Genomic DNA, 18,353 nt, shown 5'->3' with positions numbered 1-18,353 from the left:
CATGTGCTATACTCCAGCTGCAAGTGAGACGCGGAAGATGCATGGGCACCACAACAGGCAACAGCAGACAGGTAAAGTATAACTGCACGGGGGCACATTTGCATTAGGGGGGACAGCGCCAAGGGTTCCGTCTTGCTTGTCACAATATCCCATGCCATTACTACCATGAGCCAAATTTACCACGACAGCCCGAGATATCCTAGCATGTCCGATACATTTGACCAATTTCAGGCAGAAATTGGTTGAATCGTTAATCGGGCATGCTTAGTGTGGCACCAATTTGCATCAGATTTGATAATTATTGAATCGGATGGTTGATGGGCCGCTGAGTAGTCTCATGTATGGCCACCTTTAATTTTCTAGTATTGACTTTATTTAGTATTAATATAGCGCCAACATCTTATGCATCGCTGTACAGAGTATTGTCTTGTCACTAACTGTCCCTCAGAGGAGCTCACAATCTAATCCGTACCATAGTCATGTGTCTATGTATATATCGTGTAGTGTATGTATCGCGGTCTTGGGCCATTTTAGGGAGCAGCCAATTAACTTATCTGTATGTTTTTGGGATGTGGGAGGAAACTGGGGTGTCTGGAGGAAACCCACACAGACATGGGGAGAACATACAAACTCTGTGCAGAAAGTGCCCTGACTGTGATGTGAAACGAGGACTCAGCGCTGCAAGGCGGCCGTGCTAACCACTATGCCACCATTAGGAAAATTGATATTTTGCACTGGCCACTTTGAGTTACACTGCTACATTACAGTTGGCTCAGCACACACTCTGCCACAGCCATTTCCGCTGTGGTGTGCCCCGCGCGTTGCACTCACTCCTTTTCCCCAAACTTCGGCCGTAACACAGCATGCCACCCCCCATGGCACACACACACACCACACAAAAATGGTTTGGGTGGGGGGAGGGGGTGTCTGTGAATAGTCTGCACCCGGTGTCAAACACCCTAGCTACGCCAGGAGATACAGTGCTAGGAAACAGCCACTGCATAGACTGGCATTGCTGAAGGAAGCCAGAGCTGCTACCGTTAGAGTAGACCCTGGCTTCCTTCTGTTGCCTGGCAACGCAAAGCCACAGCTGAGCTATTAACCAAAAAGAGGGTGTGTGCGTAACTTTAACAGTTGCAAAAGTAAGCAGCCCCATTCTCTAATGTAATCCAACTTTGCATTACACCTTGCACTTGATCTAGCAAATGATCAACATTTCCATCAGGGGAAGATATTATTTGCGGCATCAAGTGTATGCCACTGCACATATGTATGGGCAGCATTAGTTAACCTGAACTTGCACACAAGGATGCATACACACATCCAATTTTGTTTAGTCAATTTTACCACCTTTATGTAGATGTAAAATTGCGAGAAAATTGGCAAATCCAAGTTGGATGTGTGTACACACCCTAAGCAGCAAAGCTATCTTTTCTGTATTACAGTAGCTCAGCAGGAAAATAACCAGGGTAATTCAATAAGAAAATCGGGATTGCATATGTGTAAAACAAGGCTTTTAAGCAAGAAGAACAAATATACAGTATATGTACACCTACTCAAGAATCAAAGTTACCATATTTTTTGGACTATAAGACGCTCCAGACTTTAAGACTCACCTAAATTTAGAGGGCAAAAACCAGGGGAAACATTTTTTATACTAAACCTGTGGCATCCACAGGTCCAGGAGCATCTTATAGGATGTTCTCGCCACAATTGTTGTGTCCCCCTTTACCTCCTGTGTCAATATGTGCCCTCCTGTGTCCCCTTAAACTGAAAATAAAAATATGAGGCTCTGGGAAAATTTTATTTACCATTACTGCTACTGTACATATACAATTATACCATAAGTTTATTTTCAGTTCAGGTTTGCTTTGAGCCACGGTTATGGTGCCAACACACTCTACATGACATTTTAGCAAATCTCAATAATTGTTTCTTATGTTTGATGTAATGATGTAAAATCTGATTCATTCAGCTGCAAAACAGTCATGGCCGCATTTTTTGAATCCAGTCTTAAAAACTCTTTAACTAAAAATACAAATATGAGGTTCTGGGAAATTTCTATTTACCACTAATACTATTGTACCTATAAAGACAAGACAAATAACATTTATATTGTTCTTTTCTCCTGGCAGACTCAAAGTGCTTGAGCTGCAGCCAATAGAGCGCACACAGTAGGCAGTAGCAGTGTTAGGGAGTCTAACCTTGTTGAATACCGGTTGGTGCTCATACCTCCCAACATTTTGATTTATATTTTAATATAAGAAAGAGGGACACTTAAAGGCACACCCCTGCCACAACTCTTACCACACCCCTAGTCACACAAACCATTTTTTATAAGAAAAATATATTTTATAATTCAAACCTCACTGGTCCTTTCAGGGGCCTCACTGGTCCTTTCAGGGGCCTCACTGGTCCTTTCAGGGTCCTCCCCCCCCCCCCCCCACATAACCAACCCCACCCCCTTCTTCCCCAGTACTGTTACTTTACATACTGGAGGAAGCAGAGATTAGCACACACTGCAGCTAGTTTACTTTGGTACAGGCACAGAGTAACAGCTTATACTGTACATACAAGACAGTTAAGGGGAAAGAGGCGCTCTGGTATGTATAAAATGGATTAAAACAAGTTTAAAATTAAAAAAGGTGAGGTGGCTTACCTCAATAACGAAATTCTTGTATGAACAAAGAATTTTATTTAGCACAGGCAACGCGTTTCGCGGATCTCAGCCCGCTTCCTCAGGCCAATCACAGTGCCAATTAGAAGAAAAAACAATAGCAAAGGGAGCCTCCCTCATCTCCCAGCTTTGCCCCGTGTTATCAATGTCCCCCCAGCTCTCCTTATCTCTTGACCACCCGACTTCCCTTTGTCACCTTGTCCCCCCAGCTTCCCCCCTTCTCATCTTATGTCCCCCCAGCTTCACTGTGTCATCAATGTCCCCCCAACTCCCCATATCACTTGACCCCCTGTCTTCTCTGTGTAACCTTGTCCTCCTAGCTTTCCACCTTGTCATATGTCCCCCAGCTACCCTCCCTTGTCATCTTATGTTTGTTTTCTCTTGGCATAGAGATATCAGTCTTCCCCGTGTCATTAATGTCCTTCCCTACCTCCCTGTGTCATCTCTTGACCCCCTGGGCCCCAGCCATGTCACTTTTGTGCGCCAGCTCCCCCTTGTGCGCCTTTTAACCGCCTCTCCTTTCCACGTGCTCAGTGGCCCGCTTCTCCATTTACGCACATGGCCCCGATCAAGGCGCTCTACCCGCTCACTGCATGGCATCCCGACCGTCACTATATTTACTTCCGGCATGTGCACATCATGATGTCAGATGCGCATGCCGGAAGTAACCATGGTGACGGTCAGGACGCCATGCAGGAGAGCGGTGAGGTTCGGCGCATGGATCGGGGCTATCATGTGAGTTAATGGAGAAGGGGACCACAGAGCACAGAGAGGAAAGGAGGGGGATTCGGGGACAAGATGTACAAGGGTGATGGCAGCCAGGCTGCCAGCTCAGCTTAGAGAGAGGCCCAAGCAAAGGGCCCAGGTTGTAGCTAGCAGCTGCGCTGCGAGTTGGGGGGGGGCGGGCGGGGGCTCCGGGCCCATCACTGGAGTCATAGTTGTCCCCCATGATGGCGGCCCTGAATGCCCCCCTCCTCCCCCCCTACGCCGCTGATGCAATTTATGAAACTATTGTGCCTCCGCTCAATACAGTCCCCCCGTACACCCCCCTTCTCCCCATGCTGGCTGCTAAAATATACATATTTACAGCCCCCCTCCTTCTCCCTTGTGCTGCCACGGCTAAACCACTAACAGACCTCAGAGCGGCAGTGAGCAGGAGACAGCCAGACCGGCGCATAGCAGCCGCGCGGTGAATTCAAATACAGGAAGTGACATCATTGGTCACGTCCAGCATTTACAGTCCACTGCGCGGTTGCTATGCGATGGTTTGGCTGTCTCCAATCTCCTGCTCGCCACCGATCTGAGGTCTGTTAGTGGTTTAGCAGTGGCAGTGGTTTAGAGTAAATTAATCACATTTTTCAGTAAAAAAAAAATTACACGTATTTACATAGATCTGTACATGAGGGACAAATGAGGCAGAAAGAGGGACTGGGTTCCCAAAGAGGGACAGTTGGGAGCTATGCCGCTGGCTTACTGAACAGGAAGAGCTGAGATTCGAACCCAGATTTTCTGTGTCAGAGAGTTTCCTGAGCCTTTAACCACTACACTATACACTATAAATAAGTTTATTTTCAGTTTAGGATTTCTTTAACTACTTCAGCCTTCAGTCGTTTTCACTTTATGCATCCGAGCAATGTTCACCTCCCATTCATTAGCCTATAACTTTATCACTACTTATCACAATGAACTGATCTATATCTTGTTTTTTCCGCCACCAATTAGGCGTTCTTTGGGTGGTACATTTTGCTAAGAGCTACCTTAGAGTAAATGCATTTTAACGGGAAGAATAAGAAAAAAAAAACGGAAAAAATTATTTCTCAGTTTTCGGTCATTATAGTTTTAAAATAATAAATGCCTCCATAATTAAAACCCACGTATTGTATTTGCCCATTTGTCCTGGTTATTACACCGTTTAAATTATGTCCCTATCACAATGTATGGAGACAATATTTTATTTGGAAATAAAAGTGCATTTTTTCCGTTTTGCATCCATCACTATTTACAAGCTTATAATAAAAAAAAAATAGAAATATTTCATGTTTACATATTTGATTTTGACACCCCTGCATCAAAAAACTATGTTACTAATGTTCTATCAACAGTTAGCACTGCGCAGTTTAAGGGACGCACCTGAGTAGTCCATTCCTGCGGGAAGCGATTCAACCTCCTTCACTTCCGGCGACCGTCATCTGTCACGGATGTGCACGCTGAGGATCTGCATGCGCATAGCAGTGGGCGGGCAAAACATCCTGCTCGCCTGCCATATACCCTCCACAGACAAACATCAGTGTTAGCTGATCACTGAGTACTGAGCGTGTCACCTAGGCAGGGCATCTGATTACTGACTGGATGTTTGTGTGTGGCCAGCCACTGATTGGAGGATGCCTGGTATATAAATTCTGCTCGTGCATTCTGTCATTGCCCGTTATAGCGTTAGCTTGCTAGCTGCTGGGTACTCTTACCTGTAAATATTATGACTATCTGGATTCTGATCATTGCTTTTAACTGACCATTCTTTGTCTGCCTCCTGTATGGACCTCTGCTCGTTATTGGACTTCCTTTGATTGCTGCCTGGACCGACCTTTGGAGTGCAGTGTGACCTGATTTTGCCTAGCCCTTTTGTACCTTCATAGCTCATATCTCGGATTGCCGTGTATGACCTTGGATTGTTCGTGGATTACTCTTGTCTGTTTGTTTGGCTCTGGTGGGTTATTGTCTACTCTACGTTCAGCTCCTATACCTTACACCTTTAAAGGCCTGTGTGTAACCGAAGTCGGGCAGGTGTTGTTTCCTCACCTCCCGTTCAAGCGGGGACGCCACATAGGGTGAAGATGGTGATAAATTGGGGCATAGTAGCTGATCTGTGGGTAATAGCCTGCCAAGCCTGACACGCATAAAATTTACGATCTCAGATTTTATTCATGTTTTTTTTATCTGCCTCTAGTATGCATTTGCTATGCGTTTAAGTTAGCACTTTTGTAGAAATGTAACAAGTTCTGTTCTTTGTACAATAATCAAAAAGGATCAGAGGATAAACTCCATATAATTATACCTCTAGTGAACTATAGGTGGGAGGGGGGTTAGTTTACTAAAGTGATTAATTTGGAGGGATAGTCACAGGTCCTAGCACTTTTATAAATAAGGTGTGAAAAGAATGGTTCCAGACTTTTTGCTGCCTGAGGCAAACTTGTGAGGATTCCCCCCCCCCCCCCCCCACACACACACACACACACCCTACTGAAATGATCGCACAGCACCCGACACTTTACACCACCTGTTATAGCAGCGGTGAGCCCCCAAAAAACACCCTCAGCATAGGTAGGTAGCCAGTTCTAGGTGCCCCCAGTATAGGTTAGCCAGGTACAGTTTCCCCCAGTATAGGTTGACCAGTCACTCTTCACTTCCGGTTTCTGCCTGGTGCTGCCCCCAGACTTCTGCCACCCGAGGAAGTCGCCTCACTTGGCATCATGGCCAAACCGGGCCTGGCTGTGGATTTTTAGGCTTCTAAAATGCAAAAGTGTATTAAAAGGGAACCTGAAGCAAGTTATATGGATATTTATTTCCTATTAAAAATATACCACTTGCCTAGCTGTCCTGCTGATCTCTTTGGTTTCAGTAGTATTTGAATCCCACACCTGAAAAAGACATGCGGCTAATCTTGTCCAATTTTTATCAGGAACATCAGAACTGTGTGCTTGTTTAGTGTCTACGACTAAGGGCTGGTTCACACGGGCGTCTGCTGAGCTTTTGCTTGGCATTGCGTTCAAACGCCAGCGTTTAAAAGCTAGCTTTTGAAAGCTTTTGAAAAGCGTTCAAGGCTAGCAGTTCTGGTCTCTGCTATTGTTTCCTCGCGTTTACTGCCTCTGAAAGCAGCATGTTGCTTTTGAGACTAGACGCAACGCTGGGATCTACTGCCAGGCTTTCATGAAAGCCTGCAAAAGCCAGCTCTAAACGCTCCCATTCACTTGCATTGGATGGCAGTAGATCCCAAAAAACGCTGCGTCTGAAACGCTGCGTTAAACGCCACAAAAACGCCCGTCTGAACCAGCCCTAAAAGTATTAGAGGCAGAGGATCAGCAGGAAAGCCAGATAACTGGTATTTACATATGGCAGCCTCCATATAACTTTCACTTTAGGTTCCCTTTATTATTATTGTCGATTTATAAAGTGCCAGCATATTATATACCGCTGTAAAAAGTAAGAAACAAACATGAGGTACATAATAATAGACAATGGTATACACCAAATATAAACACTGGTACAAAATACAGAATTGGCATAGTAATTACAGTGACAAATGTAACATGATGATTAAAACAAATGCCAAGATACACAATGAACAAAACATTCCTAGACACAAAAAGGCGAGAGAGCCCTGCCCTTGTTAGCTTAAAATCTAATTGAAGATTATTTTGTGGTTAAGATACAATATAAACGTGTTAGTCTAAATGGAAACTTACAGTTATCATGCCCAATGTGGCGTTGCCATAATAGTGGACCGGATGTGTTGTATTTGGCTCTGGATACCCAAATCCAGCAATATGAACCTGATCACAGAAGTGAATAGCAAAGGTAATTGCCATCAAGCCAGTTGTGGGTGTCTGAGGAAAAAACAGTGCATAAAATACTTAACAGTGAACATGACTTATGATAAATACAGTTTCAGTGCTTTTATTAGTTAAAAGGAACCTTATTAACTGAGAGGGATATGGATGTTTCCTTTTAAACAATACCAGTTGCCTGGCAGTCCTGCTGATCTCTTTGGCTGCAGTAGTTGCTGAATCACACACCTGAAACAAGCATGCAGCTAATCCAGTCTGACTTCAGTCAGAGCACCTGATCTGCATGCTTGTTGAGGGGCTGTGGCTAAAAGTATTAGAGACACAGGATTAATAGGAGAGTCAGGCAACTAGTATAATTTGAAAAGGAAAAATCCATATCCTTCTCAGTTTAGATTCCCTTTAAATAATGTATAGTATACAACAGGATTCATCCTACTATTAGGGCCTCAGAAAGACAGGCTTCTGGCATGTCTTCTCTCATGTTATATTCAGTATGATGTCCTTTTAAGTTTTAAATAAACCAGTTAATAGAAATCCTATGTTCACCTGAATCAGCAAGGCCGGTTCTAGACTTCTTGCTGCCTGAGGCAAACTTATGGCGATGTGCCCACCCCCTCCCCCCAGATTCAGAATGATCGCCAGGGATGCTCATCACGAGGTCGCGATCACGAGTAAGTCGCGATCACGAGTAACTCATGATCACAAGGTCATAATCTGTATTAGTGATCAGCTCTTGATCACTAATGCAGATCACAAATGCAGTCGTGATTGCACTTGTTACCCGGCACGTGATCAATAGTTACTCATGATCACTAGTCTGTATTCATGATTAAAAATTCGCCGACTTTAGCGAGTAATAGCAAAGCCCCTTTACATGCCAGAAACACTAGATATGTTAAGAAGAACAGTGGTATAAGAGGAAATAAAACATTTTCAAATAGATCTTATAGTTTTTGAGAAAATAGATTTTAAAGTTTCAAAGGCAAAAGTATACATTTAAATGCAGTAAATGACAGTTAAAGTATTTACTGCATTTAAAAGTATAATTTTTTCCTTTGAAACTTTAAAATCGATTTTCTCAAAAACTATAAGGTATTTTTGAAAATGTTTTTTTCCTCTTGTTCCCACTGTTCTTTTTAACATATCTGGCTAATTTGTTATTCCTAGCATGTAAGGGGGCTTTGCTATTAACCGTTAAACTTCAGCAGGTTTTTAATCACAATTACCACTCGTGATTACATGCGGTTATTCGACTCAAAACCACACTCGAGTCGGATATCCCTTTCTACTCGTGATTGGGGGTCAATTCGTAAGTGGGCGGAGTCGAATTCGTGATCTCTCGAATTCGTGATTGGGGGTATCCGAGCACCTCTGATGATCGCACAGCACCGACAATTTTCTCTGCTTCATTTAGGCCTCGTTTCCACGGACTGTTGATAGGCAGTGAAATAGCTCACAAACTCTCACAACTGCTCCCTGCTGCCTGGTAACTGGGTCACTGCAGCCTGGTAACTGCTCACTGCAGCCTGGCAACTGCCTGCCTTTGCACACAGTTCAACAGTCCGTGGAAAAGAGGCCTTAATATTCTCCCACAACATGCTGCAGCTCAACACAAAAGCATACTGGCTGCCTTTGACAAACAAACTGCTCACCCTTAGCCACTCCATTCCTCCTCAGGTCAGGACAGCAGTGCAACCTCCTCCCTTCTGCTGTGCAAGGCAAATTAAACACTGCTGCTCTCCTGCCTCCCCCTCCTCACTCACTGTCAGACTCCTCACACAGCACAACAAGCTGCTTTTCCCCAACGATGACCTACTCTGACTGCATGCTGTTAGTGTAAACACAGTACAAACATGCTGCCCCTGTAATCTTTGCGCCTGATGCAAATGTTTCACCTTGCTTCATGAAAGAACCGGCCCTGTGAATCAGCTATATATCATCACAGCTCTGTAACATCAGTCATGGACACCATTGCATTCCTCTTTCCTATGTCCACCCTTGTGTCATTCGTCATTACTGTCTGACTTAACACATTAAACTCCTGAAAAGGTATTGTAGAGTGCTCAAGCAAGATTGGGCACAGACAAAGACTTCCTACCTCATAAAACAGAACTGCACAACAGTCTTCTGTACCTGCATATCCTCATATTTCCACAAATCAGATCAACTGTTAAGCATCTTTAACTCCTTTCTCTCTCTCTCTCTCCACCCCCCCCCCCCTTTTGCATCTTCTCCAACCTCAAACACATGCAAGAACCCTGTGTCTCCAAATACCAAATATGAATCCCGCATTCACAGTTCACCCTCTGAACTTCACCTCACAACATTTTCACCATTCCACCAGCACAGAGCCGGGACAAGGTCCTCCAGCACCCAAGGCTGAGACACCAAAGTGCGCCCCTCCATCCTTGCCACCCCAGCCATCACACACTATTAGATTAAGAGCTGCCACAGGGCCCACAACCTCCCCAACACCTTAATATCTAGTTATCTTGCTTGCAGTCACTGCTATGTATCCCCTTTTCTTATTTATTTCCGCTTCAAACACAATTAGGAATGACAGCTGAATGAATTCTGCGCCCCCTCCTACACTGCGCCCTGAGGCTGGAGCCTCTCCAGCCTATGCCTCGGCCCGGCCCTGCACCAGCACCTCTCTGCTACTTCCCCTGGCTGGCTTGCCTATTCATCACTGCGCAGGGGAGCCAGGCTGATATCATCTGAGCCAAGAAAGCAGCAAGTAGGGTGAAGTAGAGCGCACTTTAGCTGTAATGCTGGGAATACACAGGACATTTCTGCGGCAGATAGATGGTTAGGTAGATAATTTCCGACATGTCCGAACTCCCGTTCGATCATTTTGCCGCTTGATTTCTGATAGAGGTGAATGGAAAAAGATAAGAAAAACGAGCGGAAGATAAGGAAATTGAGTGGAGAATGGAGCGGCAAAATCAATCGAATGGAGAATCAAGCGAAAAAAAAGACCTGTTTATTCCCAGCATTAGTCAGCCTTATATGGTAATTGCCCAACAAATAGAGTCCAATCATTAGTAAGACTTTTGACCTTGTACCACAAAAAGTATCCAAGTTTACTAGTGGGTACATGTCAATTAGTGACGCTACATAAATTAGGACGTTTTGGCTCTGGATGATACCATTTATTGGCTAAATGAAAATAAAAAGTAAGCTTTTGGCCAATACACCAACAATATCACACAGCTTATATATTGGAAATATGTGCTATGATGTTTTTGCAAATATAAATAGGTGTCTTGAGATACATTGACGACAACAGGCCTTCAAATGTGTTCTTGCATGGATTCTGCTAATCCCTTAAGTGTTGTGATGTATTTAAAGTGAATCCAAGGTAAAAGTTATATGGAGGCCACCATATTTATTTCCTTTTAAGCAATACCAGTTGCCTGGCTGTCCTGCTGATCCTCTGCCTCTAATACTTTCAGCCATAGACTCTGAACAAGCATGCAGCAGATCAGGTGTTTGTGACAATACTTTCAGCCCGGAAACAAGCTTGCAGCTAATCTTGTCAATTCTACTTCAGACACTACTGCAGCCTAATAGATCAGCAGTGCTGCCAGACAATTGGTATTGTTGGACCAACATTTTAAAATGGCGAGTGGTGGTTACTCTTAACTGACCACGGAACATGGTATAGATCATTTTGTTGTGACAAATATGAATGATAAAGTTATTGACGAATGAAAGGTAGGAGCCCTGCCAGTTGAAAATTGCTTTAGTCCGTTAGGGTAAAAACACTTGGAGGTGAAGCAGAAGCGCAACTAAACTTAATAGGGCCCCCTGCAAAAATGATAGCATGGGGACCCCTTGGTCCCCGAACCCCATGAAGGTCATGTGATTGGGAGCCGGCGAATGACAGCAGGCAGTGTTCTGCTGTGAAGCAGCATCTGCAAGCAGGAAAAAATTACAGACTTTCCTGCTACTTGCTACTCTGCGTGGCGGGAGGAGGTGGCAGGGAGTTTTTTGTGAGTTTTTTCGGAGAGGTTTGGCAACCAATCGAATCAGATGAGAATCGGTACCGCCAAATGCATGAACGATTGACGATGGGACAAATTTCGGGCTGAAATTGGTCGCATTCATCCGTCGGACATGCTGCAATATGTCGGGCCAACTTGCTCAATCGGGTGCACAACGGTAACGGTAACGGTGAGTGATATCGTGATGAGCGACGAAACCCCCAGCACTGTTCCGGCAATGTTTGTGTATGTACATATGTATGTAATGTATATGTGCTGTAATGTGCATTTATACATTACCTGTCCTGTGTCGCGGTGTCCGTCCATCTTCCACCTCTCTTCTATTAGCCACATACATCCTGCCGGCAGCATGTATGTGGCTAATTCAAGAGAAGTGAACCATTGTATACATTTTTATTTCCCACATTACTGTGTCTCTGTTTTAAAGAGGACCCGAGGTGGGGCTGGAAATTAAAATAGATCAATGCTACCGGATCCAGAGGGCTGGATCAGATAGCCGCCATGGAGCGGCAGGGGGCATGGCCGTGAAGAGTCAGAGCTGCCCAATGGCAGCTATGGAAGACCAGCAGGAACGCCCCTAGTGGGCAAGGATACGCGTTGCCAGGGCTGCGCAGGCACAGTGGCCCGCCGACTCCAATTCGGCGGAAACAAAACTAAGCTGCAGCGGAAGAGCGGAGGATCGTAGAGGACTGGCGCAGGCACGGGACAACTGTAAGGGGCTGGTAGAAGCCCCAGGTAAGAAACTTTTTTTTCAGATGGCTTAAAGCGGATCAGAAATGAAAAACTAACAAATAACTTGTCTATATATCTCATCTAAAGTTTAGATAGTTTACACAGCATATCTAGCTGCAAACAGCTTCAAAAGTTTATGATTATTTATTCCTGTGATACAATGAGGGCAGCCATGTTCTGTTTTGTCACAGGCTGAGGGCTGGAGATGCTATCAGCTTGCCGGTGTGTAAATTCAGTCCCCTCTCCTCCTCCCTCCCCTCTACCTCTGAAATCAAATGGCTTGTAACCTCCTCCTGCCCAGACTGAGCTCCATAAGCCCTTGCTATAGTGCCAAGGCACAAAAGGAGCTGTGGGCGAGGCTTGTTTAGTTTATAGGGAAATAGAGTATTCAAACAAAACAAAAAACGTATTTAGCTTGAGGAATGCCCTATAAACTATATGAAAGGAACACAATTATGCAATGAGTTAAAGTTTATCTCAGATCCACTTTAAAGACAAACTGTAACCAAAAATTGAACTTTATCCCAATCAGTAGCTGATACTCCCTTTTCCATGAGAAATCTTTTCCTTTTCACAAACGGATCATCAGGGGGCTCTGTCTGGCTGATATTGTAGTGAAACCCTTCCCACGGTGTGATGTCAGGACCATGGTGCTGACATCACACTGTGGGAGCCTTGTTGCATTGTGGAAAATAACAGCTGTTTCCAACTGCCAAAAAAGCAAGCAGCAGATCCTTTCACTGACATCACCTGCCAGCAGTAAAAATGTCACCATGGATCAATATCAGAATGTAAATCAGGGAGAGGAAAGATTGGGCAAACACTGACTAAATCATTTATACACAATTATTGTAAAAATTAAGCACTTTTTATTACATTATTTTCACTGGAGTTCCACTTTAAGGATCCTTTTATGAATAACATTGCTTATTTTCTACAGTATTACTTTATATATTGGTCAATGTTTGCTTATTGTAAAATATTTTACACTCTGATTTACATCATGCGCGTTGACTCTGACTTAATGATGCAGGGTTGGTGGGGGTCAAAGGGTTAATTACTTACCTAATCAGCTGTAAATCATTCACAGGTGACACTCTGCCCGCCTCCTTTGCAATGAAGTTGCGGCCATGTTTCCGAAGCTCTTAGGAAACCTCCACCTGTGCTGCCGTGTGTAGCCAGAGCCTCGGCTGCACTTTGAAAAAAAACTTGCCACAGTCGCATTTTTGATGAGGGGCAGAGTGCTCACCTGAATGAATTACAGCCAATCAGGTAAGTAATTACCCCTAAGACCCCAACCCCCCCCCCCCCCCCCCCCCCATATCCTGCATCATGCAGCCGCGCACCAATGAGTAATATGGAGATGCAGGGAGCGAGGCCTACGTCATTCCTCCCTTTCCATGGGCCCTCCTCCGGTGTCCCCTTGCAGAGTATTACCGCAGCGGTGCGTGTTCATCTCACCTGTCCATGTGTTCAGGCGTCCGACTCCTCTCTACTTCTTGTTTCTCAGCATGATGCGTCAGGGTAAACAATAGGTAGAGAGGAGCCGGCCGCGGGAAAGCATTAACAGGTGAGATGAACGCACACATCGTGTGCCAATACTCTGCAAGGGGACACTGGAGGGGGGCCCATGGAAAGGGAGGGAGTGAGGAAGGATGTCGGCCCCCCTCCCTGCATCCCCATATTACCGCCGCCACCTCCCTCCCCCGCACTGGCACCCTCCTCCCCACCCAGTGGCACCCTCTGGCCACCTAGTAGCACCCTCCTCCCCACCCAGTGTCAGCCTTTCCCACCCACTGGCACTTTCGTCCCACCCAGTGTTTCCCACCCATTGTCACCCTCCTCCCACCCAGTACTACCCTCCTCCCCACCCTGTATCACCCTCCTTTCCACCTAGTTTATTATTTATGGTGGTACTTGTACTATTTTTGGGGTAAGGTTTAATTGGTACAGCAGGAGATGTAAGTTTAATTGCTAGCTTCACTATTGTGGTGGAAATAGGTGACATGCTAGCTGCAATGATAAGCGGGGAAGGGGGGGGGCGGGATTCATAATGATACCACTCTGGCATTGGGAGGGATAAATTGTTAATGTGTGTGTAAAAGGGGGATATGGTGATATAGTGGCTACATTAATATAGGGGGAGGATGACAAGGTGGCTATGATGTGGTTTTGGAGGCAACTTTGCCATAGTGCATGTGGTTTCAGAGGTAAAGCTGCAATATTAATTGTGTGGTTTTGTGGATGTACAGTATATGCGTTTGAGGGTTACTTTGCCTAATAAGGTTTGGGAAGAAAACGTGGGTCCATTATTTTACATTTGGCTCTGCCCACACACGTCATGAATACGTCCACTTATCGGCAGTTTGAAAAGTAGGAGGTGTGGCTTTAGGCCACACAGGGTGTTTGGCTTAAAGAGGAACTCCAGTGAAAATAATGTAGTAAAAAAAGTGCTTCATTTTTTACCATAATTATGTATAAATGATTTAGTCAGTGTTTGCTCATTGTAAAATCTTTCCTCTCTCCAATTTACATTCTGACATTTATTACATGGTGACGTTTTGGCTGTTACAGACAGCTGTAAACAGCCATTTCCTGTCTGTGAACATTGTTACATTGTGGCAGTTTGCCCAGAGTACCGCGGTACTCAGAGCTTCTTGTGGGAGGGGTTTCAGCACAAAATCAGTCATACAGCGCCCCCTGATGGTCTGTTTGTGAAAAGCATTATATTTCTCATGTAAAAGGGGGTATCAGCTACTGATTGGGATAAAGTTCAATTCTAGGTTGGAGTTTCTCTTTAAGTGTCCCTTTTTCTCATCTTCAAAATTTGGGAGGTATGGTAGAGGTATTTTTTATTACATATGGCAACATCTTCACTGTTGGCAAGGTGCATCATTGTGGGAGGTGTATAAGTTGTTAAAGAACAACTGTATGGAGGCTGCCATATTTATTTCATTTTAAGCATTACCAGTTGCCTTGCAGTTCTGCTGATATATATGGCTGCAGTGGTGTCTGAATCACACCAGAAACAAGCATGCAGCTAATCTTGTCAGATATGACAATAATGTCAAACATCTGATCTGTTGCATGCTTGTTCAGGGTCCAATGCTTAACATATTAGAGTAGAGGATAAGCTGGATATCCAGGTAACTGGTATTGCTTAAAAGGAAATAAATATGGCAGCCTCCATATACCTTTCACTACAGTTGTCCTTCAAGTGAGCAGAAACAGCAGCTGGTCTCCCAGAGTGTTCTGGGAGAGAAAGAGGTCACAGCATAGCCTAGGCTAAATGTTACTGGAAGGTCGGGGCTACATACCAATAAATAGCAACATATAAGAAGCTTTTCTGAGGCTGAAACCAAGAGAATGATTGTAAAATAGGGCATTCTGAATATTGCATTACATTCTACCAAATGTTGTTATGGTTCCTCTTTAAAGGGAACCTGAGCTAAGTAAAATTATTTAAAATAAACACATGAAGTACCTGTAAATAAATATGACATACTTACCTCGCCATCAGTTCCTCTCATCTCACTTTCAGTTCTTCTCAGAAGCTCACCATTTTCTTCTAACAATGATTCCTTCAAGTTCTGACTAGTCAGAACTAAAAAGCCTTATACTACTATATCAGTTGCTGTCAGTTATAACTGAAAGGGCAACTGATGTGCTAGGTAATGTCCATGTTTCTCTATGGCTCAAGTGGGTGGAGAAGGATGGACAATTCCATCCATCACAGTGGAAAAACAGGATGCAGGAGAGGAGAAAGAGATTGATGGGTAGACTACATGAGAGGCAAGTATGACATGAGTATGTTTACTGCATTTAGAATAGAGATTATAACAAACAGCATTTATTTTGGAGCAGGCCTGGCCGTCCAATCAGGCAAAAATGGTGCTGGAAAATTGGGCACCGCCACAGGCCGTAATGGGAATTACGGCTATAGCGGCACTCCGTCAGTAATTTGGCCGCTGTCAAAAGACAGAGTACAAATTATGATTAAAAACAGCATAATTCAGTTGCCAACAATAGCTGGAAGCCGAATTACATTTTTCCCCTGTGTAAGTGGCAGCCTGGAGGGGGAATAGTAATGAACGCAGGAGCAGGAGAAGACGTTTTTCGCCTTGATTCTGCACCCAAGTTTACTGGTGCCTTAATTACATGTATGCTTGGCCATACCGTTTCTTTTCCTATTGATAAATCTGTCCTACTTTGGCCACCCTGAAGGTGCCGACTAATGATACAATCTTAATTGTATAATTTTACCACTTCTATGTAATACAAAAGGACTACCTAAAGTATCCATTTAAAGGAATATTCATTCAGCTTACCCTCCTGCAAACATTTGGTAAGATTGTACCATCAAGATTGTATCGATGGGCATCTTTACACTATCCTAGAGAGACATCTGATGACAAAGGATGTGTGATCTATACCAATTACCGCAATCATCTCTTCCGATGTCGTGTTATATCCTATCAGTTCTGTGCCAGCAACTTCCATGTAATATGGATTCAGGATACGGATGTTCCGAGGATTTGCTTTCCAGATTAGTGGTGGAGTTTTCCAAAAACCCTTTGTTACCTGCAAAAATATGAATTTATAGCTTAAAAATGTAAAAAAAACAAACAAAAACAAAAAAAACAGTTAAAAGCTCCGTTGCGTACAGCATTCTTGTTGATCACTACTGCTGCCCATACAGCGAATGCCTTTCCTGCTCCATTATTAAGCTAACATGGGAATACACTGCTCACTGGACAGTGCCATGACCTTGCTGATGTGGTTTCTAAAAAAATATAGAAAGTATATAGAAATGACTGAATGCTGAAGCTAGGATTATCCTTGAGGGCAACAATGAGGCTGTGCCCATCTTTTTGTGTGTCAGGCTATTTCTAATAAATTGCTTGGTATTATCAATCTCTCCCTGATGGCATATTCTACAGCTGCTATCATTTCAAGGGAATAGCCAAAACATAGCAACATACAGCAGTTTACTACGGCTGGATGGCCTTGGTAACCAAACATACCTGTATAAGATATATTAAAAAGTATCTGTAATAAGGTGAATTCTCATTTGGATTATATCAGATCAAAAGAAAGAATTACTACAATATGAATAAAATAATGGTTGTACAATTGCCATTTCACTAACATTTTAATAATTAATACTATGATTTGATATGACACAGATCAGAATTGAAAACTTTTGTCATCTAATAGAAGAACTTTTTAAAATAATCCAGTCCAGTTTTGCTGGATCACATGTGCGCTCACAGCACTTCACCCTTAGTGATCAGGGCCATTGTCAAAGTGTTCAGCATCTCTTGAGAAAAATACCTTACATTTTTATAGGACGTTTTTACTCATGGCTACCACGGTACAACACTTTACTGCTTCTACTATTTTTATAGGACAACTGTGAACCTGCTCACTCGGGCCCAATGCCTCCATGGGGCAAACTGGGAAATTGCCCAGGGCCCCCGAGCCAGCTGCCGGACTACACCATCACCCCAGTCTCGCTGAAAAAATTTGCAGTTTTTGTCTGTGAATTAACTCCCGTCTGGCCATCATGTTCCTCCATTAGTCCATGTTCTTCCGTTTTTAACCAAGCTGGCCGCATCTTCTTCATGACCCATCAGCATGTTATTTCATACAGTAATAACATGCTGCCAAGTCACTGAGATTAGAGATGGCCCGAACCTCCGATTTTCGGTTCACGAACCGCGAATGCGAACTTCCGCAAACCGCAATAGACTTCAATGGGAAGGCGAACTTTGAAAACTAGAAGCATTTATGCTGGCCACAAAAGTGATGGAAAAGATGTTTCAAGGGGTCTAAAACCTGGAGGGGGGCATGGCGGAGTGGGATACATGCCAAAAGTCCCCAGGAAAAATCAGGATTTGACGCACAGCAGCGTTTTAAGGGCGGAAATCACATTTTATTGTTAAATTGGAGGCCTAAAGTGCTTTAAAACATCTTGCATGTGTATACATCAATCAGGGAGTGTAATTAGAGTACTGCTTCACACTGACAGACTAAACTCACTGTTTAACGCACCGCAAACAGCTGTTTGTGTAGTGACAGCCGTGCTGGACTGGTGCGCACCATGGCCAGAGTGCAGGCGATGGTGGTTTTCAAGCCCATATGGTCGGGCTGAGGTAGCTGAATGACAAAACGACAGTGACTGAGTGTCCAGCTGATCGAATTTGGTCTGTCCACAATGAAGCAACAATCTTATCTATCTTCTTGGGTCAGGTGTGCCCCCCAACCCCAACACACTCATATAGCCGGCGGTCATTGCTTCATTGTGATACGCAAGTCCCCTCACCGCAGCAAGGTAACGATCACGAAGGGGAATTGACACATGTACATGCCTTT

At 44.1% G+C, this 18,353-nt stretch overlaps 1 protein-coding gene across 2 annotated transcripts in view; it reads right to left on the bottom strand.

Annotated features, from left to right (window-relative positions):
* The window catches only part of LOC137522634 (CMP-N-acetylneuraminate-beta-galactosamide-alpha-2,3-sialyltransferase 4-like), a 216,393-nt gene that overhangs the window by 36,368 nt on the left and 161,672 nt on the right, over positions 1 to 18,353 (bottom strand). For both annotated transcript variants that reach the window (XM_068242716.1, XM_068242715.1), the window contains exons 8-9: positions 16,419 to 16,559; positions 7,138 to 7,278 (exon numbers count right to left, since the gene is read on the bottom strand). In XM_068242716.1, coding sequence (XP_068098817.1) covers positions 7,138 to 7,278; positions 16,419 to 16,559 — 282 coding nt within the window. The remainder of the gene's footprint in view (positions 1 to 7,137; positions 7,279 to 16,418; positions 16,560 to 18,353) is intronic.

The sequence above is a fragment of the Hyperolius riggenbachi genome, chromosome 6 (assembly GCF_040937935.1).
Source record: "Hyperolius riggenbachi isolate aHypRig1 chromosome 6, aHypRig1.pri, whole genome shotgun sequence".
Classification (NCBI taxonomy): Eukaryota; Metazoa; Chordata; class Amphibia; order Anura; family Hyperoliidae; genus Hyperolius; species Hyperolius riggenbachi.
Note: the sequence above shows the minus strand (reverse complement) of the source record. Positions and strands in the feature narration are given on the sequence as shown.